The 13,920-nt window shown below is 51.0% G+C and overlaps 1 protein-coding gene across 1 annotated transcript in view; it reads right to left on the reverse strand.

Annotated features, from left to right (window-relative positions):
* Positions 1-643: 643 nt before the first annotated feature.
* The window catches only part of Gns (glucosamine (N-acetyl)-6-sulfatase), a 37,125-nt gene continuing 23,848 nt past the window's right edge, over positions 644-13,920 (reverse strand). Inside the window, exons 10-14 of the mRNA XM_021205818.1 lie at positions 11,114-11,215; positions 7,314-7,421; positions 6,552-6,662; positions 5,024-5,184; positions 644-2,866 (exon numbers count right to left, since the gene is read on the reverse strand). Coding sequence (XP_021061477.1) covers positions 2,791-2,866; positions 5,024-5,184; positions 6,552-6,662; positions 7,314-7,421; positions 11,114-11,215 — 558 coding nt within the window. The 3' untranslated portion in view covers positions 644-2,790. The remainder of the gene's footprint in view (positions 2,867-5,023; positions 5,185-6,551; positions 6,663-7,313; positions 7,422-11,113; positions 11,216-13,920) is intronic.

Here is a 13,920-nt window from a genome sequence, read left to right on the forward strand (position 1 = left end):
ATGTAACCTGTGTGCGTAGGATTAGATATTTATCCCTTTAAGAAAGTTTGATGACTCCTGCAAAATGTCATTTTTCTTCTAGGGAAAGGGGTCATCACAGTAATGTACTGTCAAGGGTTAGTCTGTCTTCTTAAAAGCTGCTCAAAGAAGCTGTAAGTCATTTATCAGCATGCTTTCTTTAAAAAAAATGTTTATGAGTATTTGTGTGTGTGTGTGCGCGCGCACGCAGGCGGTTATGGAGGTCAGAAGAGGCATCTGCTCTCCTGAGCTGGGGTTACAGATGGTTGCTAGCTACCATGTTGGGGCTGGGAGCTGCACTGCGGCGGGGGGTGGGGGGGTGGTTTCCTTTGCAAGAATGAGTGTTCTTAGCCATCTCCTCAGGTCTCAGACAACTTGCAGGGACTAGTATCTAAGAGCTTTCCAGGCAGAGGATGTGCACGAGGAGGAAAACGGTCCATTTTCACTGGGTTATTGGCTGACCTAGCAGCCCGAAGGTTTATCTCTAGGGACAGTGCTGACCTAATCCTTTAATGTCAGCCCTGAGTTTGGTCCCTAGCACCACAAAACTACAGAACTCCACGAAGCAGCCACCTCCTTGTACATTGTGAGAATCGACACTTGTGAACCAAAAGCAAGGGTCACATTCCCACTAGAACAGAAGTCAGTTTTAATTCATTGACAAGTGCAGCAGTGAACAGGGTCGTTGAAGGGCACTTTCTAAGTGAGCAGCTGAGATGACGGCTCCAGGCAGAGGAACTTCTACAACAGCTGATGTGAACGAATTTACAGAGTCCATTGAGTGTAAAGTGCTGGTGAGCTAAAGAACCCCAGGACCCCCATCAGTCTCATCGGTGATCAGCTGATACTCCTTGCTTTGTCTTGAGATTCTGGACTGCCATCTTTCATTAGAAAACATAAGAAGATAAAGAGACCCCTAAGTCTGAGAATACTTCCCACAGATGAAGGTGTAACTTCCATAGCCACTCTTACTATTTTTATACAAAAACCCTGGCGCTGGCAATTCAAAAGGTGTTTGCAACAGTACCAACTTGTTGAACTCAAAGACACTCTAATGTGTACCTTACTTTGAAATTTGTGTCTGAGGGGCAGTTTTAAAACTGGAAATCTTATAAGGCGAAGTCCCTGCATTCCCTGTTGGTTTTAATGGTTCTCCCTTTGAAGAGCACTGGTACACACGGACCTGGCCTTCAAAGGAGATGTCAAAACTCTGAGTACAGAGAACAAGGCTGGCCTCCTGCAGTGCATCTCCTGTGGGTGGAGGCCATGCACGCTGCAGTCTGTTATAGAAGGTCTACTTGTTTGTAAGAACGTTGCTTAACCAGGAGGTCCAGTGAGGATCTCGTGTCCCACCACCCTACTCTGTGGCCTGGGCGTGAGGGCATCGAGGTAGGACACCTACTGCAGCCAACTGTCATCACTCTGATGTCACCTGCTTTCAGAAGCCAGCCATAAACTGGAAGACTCGAACATCTCCACCCCAGGCCTGGTAGGAGCTGCCTAACACTCTTTGGGAACAGATGTGGTCAGCTTGCACTACTTCTCTGGTCATGTTTAGAATCCAAGTGGGGTTAATGACGCCAGGATCCATATTCAATTCTGTAACTTTTAGTTTAAAACTTAAACTTTTTCCTCTAAAGTGGCCACGACTGAGGTGTCCACTCCACTGCCTCTCAGTTTCACCAAAGTTGCTGGGGTCACACGAGGTAAAGGAATAAACTCAATGGCTGTTCCCCCAACATGGCCTCTGGAATTCTGAAAGTGACTTAGCTGTCTCTCAAGTTAAAGCTGGGCAGAGGCTGTGTAAAGCTAAACCCGCTCACTGCCTACGACAGGGTGGAACTGAGCTTCCCCACTCAGTGCTGCCCTCTGTGGACGTCAGGGTGGAACTGGACTTTAAGGAACAGAATGCTGTTCTGGGCATCGGGGAAGCTGGATACTGACTGGAGCCCTAGTTGGTCAGGACTGGAAACTCGCGCTTCTGTGAGAGCAGGGAGTAGGGTGAGGCAGCTGATCCTTCCCTCCACCAGGAGACACTAAGATTTTCAATGACAATGACAGCTACCTGCAGCCAGGTAGGATGACTGTGTGTGACACTGACACTTGAGAACCCTCCAGATAGGCACTTCTAAGTGTGGCCCTTCAGCCCACTGATCCAAGAGCTGGGTCTGCTCACTCATGAGGTGCATCTGGCCTCCCCCTGGTGGTTCCTTCTCCACGGTGCTTCTGGGCTCTCTCAGGTGGTTGGAGCCACTGAAAAGCCAAGGGCTTCTTAGGGCAGAGCTTGGGTGACAAGTCGCACATTGACCACACCACAGTGGATGTCATGAACGTCCTTTCTCTATGTGTCCAGAGACAGCAGCTCTTCTCGGGGCTGTGTGTGTTTTGATGGTGAGGGGCTCAGTGTGAAATGCTATACAGCGCTTTTGATCTGGGGGCTAGCTACACACCAAAAGACTTTATCTCTGCCCTGAAGTATTGCCATTATCAGAAGAGTTTTACAGACTTGACCACGTGGGGACTCATACACTGTGCCCAGCCAAGATGAAGGGACAAGGAGAGGACAAAGACCTCGGGAGTGGTGGTTGTCATCTGAGGAGAAACAGGGTCAGCCACTTCGGACAGGGGCGGATTCACAGTACTGGAAGTCAGCTGACTGGGTTATTTTTCAAACAAGACTTGAAAGAGCAAGGCCAGAGCTCCCGAGGCATGGGTTCCTACTCCAACCACATCACCGGAAAAGGCTGTGCAAGGATCCAGCTGCGGAGGCTGCTACAGAGGATGCTTCGAGAACCTTCTCATTCTGACGCTGCTGTGACTGAACATGAGACGCAGGTCAAACCTGTATCTGGGGAAGGAAAGGGAGGACGTCACGTGACTGCTAGCTAGCCATGTGACTTCAAAGGCATACCCCGCAGCAGAGAGCTGCCAGGAGGGACTGACGCATCAAGCAGGGAGCATGGCTGGAGGAGGCTGTCACATAAACGTGGTTTCAGTAGCTGAGAGCATTTTTCATGCAAGCTGAGACCTGAGGAGAACAAGGTTAACTGCAAGAAGCAGGAGGGAGATTCCTTCAGACAACAGCAGCAACAAAACATTACTACACAGCCTTGGCTGGCCTGGAAACTCGGACTCCCCCATCTGCTGCCTCAGGCTTCTGAGTGCTGGGACTAAAGGCATGCAGGCTAAGGGAGGTGAGTGAGTCTCAGGTATAAAGCATTCCAGGAAGAGCTGACCCTCGCTTAACCTCCACTCAGTCTCTGAGATCTCTTCCTCTTTCCGAGACGCTGGCACTTTGGCATACACACAAACAAGGGTCTCAGATGTGTGCTTGAGCCAGGCTCATGAATTTAGACAACTCCAAATTGTCTCTGGCCATCAAACAGAAGGGCATCCATGTACAATGTATGGAACCTGCCCTGTAAGTGTTCTGTGGGAACAGCTGTGAGTTTGTGGCTATAAACAATACAGACTGGCCAGAAACAGGCTTTCCATGAGCTGAGCAGAAACCCAGCACTGAATTTACATCCCTTCTGCCTGTGGGCCCACCTCTGCAGCAACACTTTTGTAAAGGGTAGGGACTGTGACCATCCAGCCATAGACATTGTACCATAAACTTGTGTGGCTGCGTTAAGAGCTTGTGCCTGCAGGATCCAGTCCGATGACCCTACTACAGAGGATCCTGAAAGGCCAAATGTTTGGCAGAAAAGACTAACCTGGGATGATAAATTAGAAACAAACTCAGTTGGTGTTTACGTACTCGGGCTAACGAGAGCACATAACCAGCATCTCATCACTGAAGCATCAGGGTTGGACATAAACAAAATGCTAGAGAAGCAGTGTGTGCACCCAGTGAAGCCCAGGCAAATAGTGTGTCTGATGATGACGACATGCATGTATGTGGCTCTGGGGAACCGACGACTACTCCGGATGCCCAGGACAAACAGAACAACACCTGAAGCCACCCTGCTCTGGCTGGCCAGTGCTCCAGCAGCTAAGCCAGCAGGGACTGCTGGCCACATGTCACAATCCCAGGGATTTCTCCACTCGTCTTTCAAGGGCTTAGTTACAGCTTTCAATTCCTGGAATCAGCCAGAACATAGGGCTAGAAGCATTAAGTCCATTTGGTCTGATAAACACTGTGAGCTGACGTCTGCATAGACATCGGGGAAGGTGAAGGGCTAGATAAAGAACGTGATGGACCAGGCTTATGACACTCACTCCACTCAAACGTTACTTGGTTTAGGCTAGACAGATTGACATGCATTCTCTTTTTACATAGTGGCCTAGCTATTTAAACGTTTTCCATTTTAGCAAGGCATGGTGGCTAACACCTTAATTACAGCAGCACTCGGGAGGAAGAGCAGCCTGGTCTACATGCCAAATTCCAGGACAGAGAGACCTGTCTCAAACCAATTTCCAGCTGGGGCCTGATCCTTGGGGTTGTCTGGGGATGGAGGTGAGAGTTGTGTGACCAGCATGACAGCCCTTTCTGACAGTGTGGACTACAGTGTGACAGTCCATGAGCCATTTCTCTACTCATTTACAGCCTGAACTCCTGGGTAGTGGCAGGCAGTGTTCTGCAGCCCCAGCCCTGTGAGCAGATCCAGAGTGAGGCAGGCTGGGTAACACAGGCAAACCACGTCAGTTACATTTGACACCCGTTTTCCTGAGTGTTTAATGCTCTGAGAAACAAAGCAGTATGCTCTCAGACCAGGGCTGGGTTGGGCCAGAGCTATCCAGTGCCACCAAGCAGAACCCTGGGACAGGAAAGCAGGGCTGAGCTTATAGTCACAGCAGCCACCAACGGTACAGAGCCAAGTCCCAAACAGTTTCTCTTCCCAACAAAACAAGCTGACACAGAGGGAACACAGCATCCTCTCACTGGAGCAGAAGAACAGGAACAGCTCAAAGCAGAAAGCAGCCCCTGGCTTCCCTTTGTCTTCAGCAGAGCCTGGCCTCTCAAGATAAGGCAATGGCAGAGTCACTGAAGAAAGACACTTACCCAGGGTCAAAGACCCCTGGAGTGCGACAGGTTGGCCCGGAACAGGACTGCAGCATCATCAGCCGATAGTTCATCTTTCCCAAAAGCTCGGGGTCTATACTCTTGGCAATGTTGGTGATCTGGTCTGGATCTGCAGTTATATTGTAGACTTCGACAAATACCTAGAGGCAGGAAAGGAAGGAGGGAAGAAGAGAGCAAAGGTCATACTGAGAAAATCCTCCTGCGGCAATTATTTCTAAATGGAAATGGAAGGAGGAGAGGGAAAGCCAAGGCCTGTCCATCATGTGGTCTGAGGCTCCAAGACCCACACGTGATCTCATGCCATCTGTGTTGGGGCACACTTGTGTTAGACACACAGTCCCATGCTGAACTACAGCCACCTGTCTACCCCTCATCTTCAGGAAAGTGACTCATGACCCTTTAGAGCGGCAGTTCACAACTGGTGTTTCACAAGGGTCACCTGAGACCATTGGAAACTACACATATACATTATGACTCCTAACAGTTTAGCAAAATTATAGTCATGAAGAAGCAATAAAGTAACGTCATGGCTGGGGGTCACCATACCGTGAGAACTGTATTAGAGACTCGCAGCATTAGGAAGGAGGGGACCACTGTCCTCAGGCTGAGCACAGGTGAGCCCTCGATGGCCTGGCCTCAGCAACAAGGCAGCACTGCAGCTACTCCGAGGGAGCACTGGAGGCCATATGTTTTCATCAAGAATCCTCACACTTAAGCAACAGGATGGAGTGAGAAGCATCCTGACTTGTGGTACACCAGTCATCCCCTATTTTAAGAAGTAGTCTGGGATGGTTTGCACAGGCAGAAGGCCTCATTTACACTGCACTTTCTGCAGCATGCTCTTCTCCAAACAGAAGGCCGGACACGGAGGTAAAGGGTGGCTCTATGGGCTTTAAACCTCAGCCCTCAGACTAACACACACATCATGAAATAATCTACATGGGGCAGGAGAGCCCAGCCGCAGCGATGCTTGCTTGCTTGCTTGCTTGTGTAATGCGCTTCTGAGCTGTAAGGAAGGACAGGTCCGTTCTGAAGGACAAGGTGAGTGTCTGCTTCATACAGGAAGACAGTGGCAGACAGGACATGCTGAGCACCTGCAGAGACTGCATCCTGGCATCCACAGAAGCCTTCAGATGACCCACACTTATCAGTGAGGCTCAAGCCCCACCTTCTCCCAAGGACGGCCCTCCTGAGTAAGTCAGAGGCTGGCCAGCTCCTCTCTGTACATGCTGAAGCACCTCACTGTTAGCCCTATTACCAGGCCAAGTGCCATTCTGAAAAAGCCAACTGTGGGAGGTGGTGAGTAGAGAAGACTCCATTGAGAAAACTCAGAATGAAGCTGCCTGCATGAGCCTGACTTGCTGCCTTGTGAGCCAGGAGACCTGGGGGAGTGCAGAGAAGAAATGCGCCTTCCCTGGGTAGAGCTCTGGCATCAGTCATCTTTTGCCACCAAGCCTAAACAATAGGTGCGGTGTGGGGGAGGGGTGTCCAGGCACACATTCCTTACCTCCTGGTCATCGAACTCGCAGTACTGGAGGTTCCACACTGACGACAGCGTCCGCACGCAGGCGTAGGTATTGTTGTACGCGTCTTCACACACACAGTCCGGGAAACATTGCTGGAGGGACAGTTTACAAGTTAGTAGGGACTGTCCTGACACAGCATCTCAAGTAGCAACACTGGCACGGGCTGGCAGAAGGCAGACACTGGGAAGGAGAGACGCTCTGGACTGTCTGAACTGTCATCCTGGAGTGGGGAGCCAAGCAGAGCCCCGTGTGCTCCGCACTATAGAGGAGGAGACTCCACGTTCTCCACAGGCTCTGCCAGTCTACAGGTGGTTGTGCTGTGCCCTTTAAACACAGAGTTAAACCAAACGAAACAGCCTGACTACAGAATTCCCTGCTGGCCTGGGACTCGGAAGTCCCCTGCCCTGCTTCCCGAGAGAGTAGATGTGTGCACCACACTGGGCTGTGTCCTTTACTCGGAACCTTTGCTCCATTCCCCAAAGCCAGGTCAGCATGGCTGTGCCACCTCTGTGGCCTGCCTGGCTCCCACAGTGACAGCACAGCCACAGGGACAAACCCCATCTCTCCCACTGTTAGGAGGTGGAGAGTGGGTAGGGGAAGAAGCTGGCAGGTGTGGGTGTGCCTAAGTACCCAGGAGAGCCTGGTGCCAGCAGCGTCACTCACTTAGGCCCTCAGGTGACCGAGCTGTCTAAATAGCACCTGCTGTGCAGTAAGAAAGCTGTGACCAAAGACAAGCTACTCACGGACACTCCAGGACTCAAAGAAGGACAGGTCGGGTCGGTGACATTACGGCCTTCTCCTTGATATTCCACCAGCACGTCTGACCTCCAGGTTAAGTTTTTGTCTCCTTTCTAGAAAGAAGAGCAGATGTGGGTCCTGTGAAGTGTGGACTGATAAATGACCACCAGTTCTCACTGCGCTGCCTGAGGGCCTTAGACAGCTCACTCTGTAGCAAAGGGAATGATAAGACTAGATGTGTAGGAAAGCCACTATTGTCGTTTCTGGTGCTTAAGGTCTTTAGAGCAACAGTCAATGCCTGGAATGCTTTACTGTCCCTTTAAGGGCAGTATGTGAAGCGGGAGGGGATGGAAGCTAGAAAACAAGAAGCCAAGGCGGGGCAGGTGGCTCCAGGTCAAGGTGGGAGAACACACGATGCCTAGCTTGGCAGAGGCTCTGCGTGCCCTGGGCAGCAGGAGGGAGAGGAAGACACACAGACAGGCCGTGCTGGGGCATGGGGGTGAGTCCTTGAGATGACGTACAGCCCATACATCACGTTCACTCTGTGCACATGGTATCTATGTGGAGAAAGGAGGCAGCGCTGGAAACATCTGAGATGGGCACACACACTCTGGTCTCTAGGAGAGGAGCAAGCTAGGGATTAAAAGCAGGTGATTCAGGACAGCAGAGAATACGTGCCTGGGTGGGTTGTGAACCACAGCATCTAAGAAACGGAAGCAGGAACAGACTGGGGCAGAGAGCCAGGGCCTAAACCTCAGGAGGCCCTGGGCAGCAGGCAAGCAGGGCCAGGGGCGTGTCTGCAGCACCAGCTGCTCGAGAGGCTGAGGCACACGGCAGAGCAACAGGCAGGAGGTGGGCAGAGAGAGGGCAAGGCTGCTTCAGATGTCAGCCAAGGGCAGAGGAAGGCCAAAGGCAGGCCAGACTGGAAGGACCCTTCTGTCAGTCTAACATCTTCCTTGGCAGCTGGGTGCCGCACACATGACACCAGTCGTCTCCAGTCCTAGGGTCGTCTTTCTGGTGCTAGTGGCTGATGCGGGGTCTCACACGCACACACTCACACAGGAAGCTGAGCAGCACCGCCCCCAGGCTGGTGCTCAGTGTGCTGCTAGATCAGCTCTGATTCACAAGTCTTAGCAAGCCTACAAGCCTCTGCGGTGCCAGTCTGAGGACATGTGGTGGGGAATGGGGGTGAGCTTGTACAAGGCCTCGAATGTTAAGACCTGTACATCTCTGTTCTGCACATACACAGTCCCCGACATCTGCTCAGCTCAGCAGCCCCGGGATGAATGAGTGAGTGTGACTCCACTCCAACCTAACTTCACCCTCGAAGCCAGGGCTGGCTTGGATCTGGTCCTGAGGCTGTAGTCTGGGAGCTGCCGGTCTGGCCCACAGGACAAGACTATTGTAACCCGGGGACTGATGACTCTTCACTGCATTTCAGTTCACTTAAAGCCACATGTGAGTGTCCAACTGACCTAGTGTGCAAGTGTGTCATACCAGCAACCTCAAACAGATCACAATGAGGACACAAAGTGTCAGGCTACACTTTCACAAGTGTGCAGAGTCCCTGTATACATCCCAGTGCCTTTTACCCTAGAACTGACTCACGTGAGGCTAGAAGACACCATTTCCCTAACTGAAATTATCCTACATACACAGGAGGGGGACACAAGTGACAGAACTGTAAAATCTGTAGAAGAAAGCCGAGATCTCCAACATTAGATGTAGAAGCGTTTTATAAATAAGAACTGGAGGGCTGGGGTTGGAGGGGTGTCTTTGGAAAAAGCACCTATCACATAGGCCTGACAATTTACGTTCAGATTCCCAGAGCCTATATATAGTAGCATAGGCACCTACAATCCCAGCATTCCCTATAGGAAGACAGGAGCTGGAGACAGGCGGCCCTCTCAAAGCTCATGGGCTGCGTTCCACAGTGGCACCCAGGTTATGTCAAACAGAGAGGAAGGTGGTGCCCGGTACCTGGGGACTGTCCTCGGTCCTCGGCATACAGGTCCACACCTATGTATGTTTAAGTAGGCTGTGCATACACACAGATCGCTGACCGTGAAAAGGAATGGCCAAGGCTCTGAATAGATGTATGCCAGTAGGCACAGACTAGGAGCCCACCATGACTACAGAACTGCAAGCGAGGACCAGCAGGGGGCGTCCTGCACCCCACCCACTGTGGTAAGATAATCAGATGCTCACAAGCGAGGACCAGCAGGGGGCGTCCTGCACCCCACCCACTGTGATAAGATAATCAGGTGCTCAGTGAGCCTGAAACACAGGGCATGGTAAACAGTCTGGCAGTTTTTTGAAAAGTTAGCTAAAGCTGCCAAGTGACCCACAACACTGGGCACACAGAGAACTGCAAACGTGTCCAGAGACTCATATAAACGTTCACAAATGTGTGTGATGGACAGACTGAGTGCCATGTCTCCCGGAAGTGGGAGGGTGGGACTCAGCAGTATAGAATGAAGCATGGAGACAGCTGACCCGGCGCTTCCAGAGAGCAGAGCCACGGGCTGCATGGCTCCATTTGTGCATCCAGGGTAGACGACTCCACAGAGGTAAAAGGGTTACAGGCTGCCTGAGGGCCGGGGGAGAGACTGTGGAGGGGTGACCAACGATTGGAATGGCGGGATGCTCTGGAAATTGATTGTAATGGCCAGACACCAGAAACGACTGAACTGTCCGCTCTTATGCACCGTGTGGCACATGAACGAAGCTGACAGAAGAGAGCCTTATCATATTAACAAGTAAATGCAAAATGGAGACCAAATACTGCTCTTCACTCACTCGGCCGCCATGTACTAAACTGACAGTTTATACAGGATGAAGGGACTCCTCATCGTGATGAGCATGCAGGTCACTGGGGACATGTCTGTGAAGGCAGCAGTGCAAACATGACAGAACTAGACCACTAAAGACATTCCTTCCTGGGAAGAGTCTGGCAACCAGGCCACGATGCCTTCAGGTAACGGAGTATCAGGTAACCTGGAACAATATGGATCCATCTTGGAAACAATACTGAATCTTAAAAAGTGCCTAGAGAGAGATCTAGTCCAGTATCTTGCCTGTGTGCATGCCCCCTCCTCGTGTGTGTGCACGCGCGCACGTGTGTGTGAAGGCTCAAAGCAAGACCCTAACTGCCGAAGGTAACATCTACAACAGAAGGGTGTTGATGGGGATGAGGAGGAGAAGCAGCAAGCGGCTAACACTGATCTCTCAATGTTTTTCCTCTTCCTCTTCTCCCCCTCCCCACTCCCTTTTTTGGCACCGCACACTGAGCCCAAGGACTCTGCATGCTATGCAATGCTCTGCCTGTAGCTGCGTCTGTAGCTAACACTCAGGTGAGTAAATGGGCCTGTGGGTTGGTTATCTGCCTGTCCCTCCATGAACAGTGTGTGAGTAGTCTCCGTCCCCCAGACGTCGGCAACAGTGGCTATCAGTCTTAGTCCTTGCCACTCTGCTGGCAGCACACTCTTTGACCGACTCTAAGGTAATCTTTCCACAGTGACCCGGGCGATCCCCAAGTCTTGCAGAAGGTTCTTCACTGCTCCCTCCCTGGACGGCAACCTCTACTATCTCAGACTCAACGTTTTTTTCCTGGGAGGAGGGGGAAGAGAATACGGAGGCTGAAGGGGACACTCGATCCAGTCAGACCTTTCCTTTGGGGAACTGCTTCCCACCACAAGGCCAGAGACAATCCTGTCCTTTGCCTCTCGGATTTAGTTGCTTGTCTCTGTCCACCTGGAATTAACCCCGGAGCTCAGCGCGGGGTTGGCTGTGGCTTTATACTCACCAGAATGGGCAGCAGGGACATCCCATCCATCTGTGTCTTGTTCAGGTCAAAGCCTGCGAGGTCCAGGATGGTGGGACCCAAGTCGATGTTGGAGACCAGCATCTGCGTAAGTGAAGCAAACCGTCTGAGGCCCGGCTGTCTCATGCTCCTCCCCACCCAATACACACTAAGCAACCCAGCAGAAGCCAGGCACCGTCACCTCCGGAAAACCTGCTCTCCCACCCAGGCCAGACACTCAACTACCACTCAGGACATGGGCTTATCGGACATGCTAATGCCGTGGGAAGTCTTGTGCTTCCCAAGCCCACGTGGTGACTATAAGACCATGTGAGAAGCTTCTGTAATTTTCTCATCGTGAACACAGAAGCACTGTTGACTCCTTTGTGTCAACTGTTCTCCTACTTGACATTCACATTTGCTCGTTAAATTTGGCTTCACAGGCATTCCTTAACATTTTTTTAAAGTTTTTTTTTTTTTTTTTTTAAATATTAAAGGCTGGTTTATTGGGAAGCTGCTCTCGGGTAGGTGAATTCACTGGCCCCAAGCATGGCTATGCAAGTAGCCACGGGAACTAGGGGTGGGGAGGGGAGGATAAGGGAGAGAGGGTGTGTGTACAGAGAGAAGAGAGATGATTTATGTATTTTTAAGTGTAAAAATGTCTGCATATATGCAAATGCATCACAGGCATGCAGTGCCCACAGAACCAGAGGAGCAAATCAGGAGCCCCTGGGATCAGAGTTACAGATGGTTGTGAGCCACCGTGTGGTGCTGGGAACTCAACCCTGGTGGTCCTCTGTGCTTTCAACTGCTAAACCATTGCTCTGCCCACTAACATATTCTCTCTCTCCCTCCCTCAACAGGGGTTTTCTCTGTAGCCCCGGCTGTTCTGGAACTCACTATGTAGACCAGGCTGTCCCCCACCCGCAAACAAACCATGGAAGATGAGTTCATGTTACACTTTTCAAAGTGACAGTACTACTACTCTGTCCCCAGTTTATTTTAAACAGGGTGTGCCATGTAGCCCAGGCTAGTCTCAAACTCGAGATCCTCCTCCTTCAGACTTCTCAATGCTGGGAATACAGGTGTGTTCCACCTGCCTGGTCTTGCAATAGGCTGTGAAGGCTGCCGAAAAGCTCCTCTAACTGGTCCTCTAACTGGTCAACACTTTCCTTAAATAGCACAAACCCTGCTTGACTGAAAACACTCTGGGCCGTGTGACGGTCACGAAGCTGAGTGACCTAAACTCAATCCTGGGTCCCACAGGTGGAAGGAGAGAATCAATCCCTCGGCACAAGTTGTCCCCTGACATGCACACCATGACACATGCACACATACACAGACAGACACACGAAATCTATAGCTATATATATATCTATATTAAAACAAGCATTCTAGAACCCAAAACAAAGCTCTTACATCTTCACCTCAGCGTATAACTCCTGGCTTAGAAGATGGGTTTCCTTCTGGGATCAACACTTCTGAGCTCCTACAGCAGCATAGTTCTACTTCAACCCAGTGGGAGCTATGTCAGTGTTCATGTAAAAACCTTTACATTGTGTGTGTGTGTGTGTGTGTGTGTCAGCCAGAGGACGTCAGGTGTCGTTCTAAGCCAGAGCCTCTCTCTCTCACAGGCCTGGCTTACTGATAGCCCAGGGTGACTGGCCAGTCTCAGAGAGCCTCTGGCTCCTGGCTCCCTCGTGCTGGAATCGTAGGCTTTTTTCAAGTGCATTCTGAGAACAAACTTGAGCCTATGTGGCAGCTTTGCCTACAGGATGAGCTCCAGGCCAGAGAGCCCTCATCTCAGAAATCAAGCTGAGAAGCCAGGCATGAGGGCTCAGGCCTTTTATTCCAGCACTTGGGAGGCTCTCTGGGGGACAGACACCAGCCTGGTCTACATTGTGAGTTGCAGGACAGTCAGGGAGACATAGTGAGGCCCTGCCTCATCCCCCCAAAACAAACAAACAAACAAACAAACATACAACCCAAAAGAACTCGGTGAGCAGCTCCCGAGGAACATTAACTAAGGCCGTCCTCTGGCTCATGTGCTACACACAAAGTATGTCTTTGAAACTGTGGAGAAGGCAGTCAAACAGAGAGACTGAAAAAAAAAAAAATCAAGTAGCTGTCATTTTTAATTTAAGACCACATTGGAAGGGCCTGTATGACAGGCAGGAAAAGAGCACTGCGGGTCGGGGCTCAGGTTTCCCGGTGGTTGGGAGAGCCAGAGATACACAACCTGGCTCTGGATCTATTAGCGTCTCTCAGCAGCTGTCGTGGGTTGCCATTCCATGGAGACAATTCAGGGAGCAGCAGTCCTTATGTCACTGGAGAGGGCACTGGAGCTGTCTCCAGAGATCATCCAGACCCACAGACATGGGTCGGCTTCCTTCTTTTAAGGCCCTGGGGGGTGGGGGTGGGGGAACTGAACAGCTTGGCTCACAGTTGGTGTCTGGACGTGACAAGGAAGAGATCACCACAGGAGAAACATGAGCCCCGAGAGTCCATGAGGTGTGTCATTCGTATGGGGAGTCAAAGCAGGCTACAAGATAAGCTGTACGAGCTAAAGCAGTAAAAGCCCAGAATGAAAACAGTGACTACCAGTCTCACCCAAACTCCCTTCAGACGCTGGTTAACGGGCGGGCGCGCTGGTCAGTGGCTAAGGCCGGCAATTCTAGTTCAGGTCAAGTCACTAGGATTGCTTAAGAACTATAAACACACAACATGTGTCCTCAGGATACTTTCTCCCCATACACAATATGGGTTTTCTAAATAGGGCAGCAATTTTGCCTGTGAAGCAGATGGCTTCA

This window comes from Mus pahari, chromosome 9, assembly GCF_900095145.1.
Source record: "Mus pahari chromosome 9, PAHARI_EIJ_v1.1, whole genome shotgun sequence".
NCBI classification, from domain to species: Eukaryota; Metazoa; Chordata; class Mammalia; order Rodentia; family Muridae; genus Mus; species Mus pahari.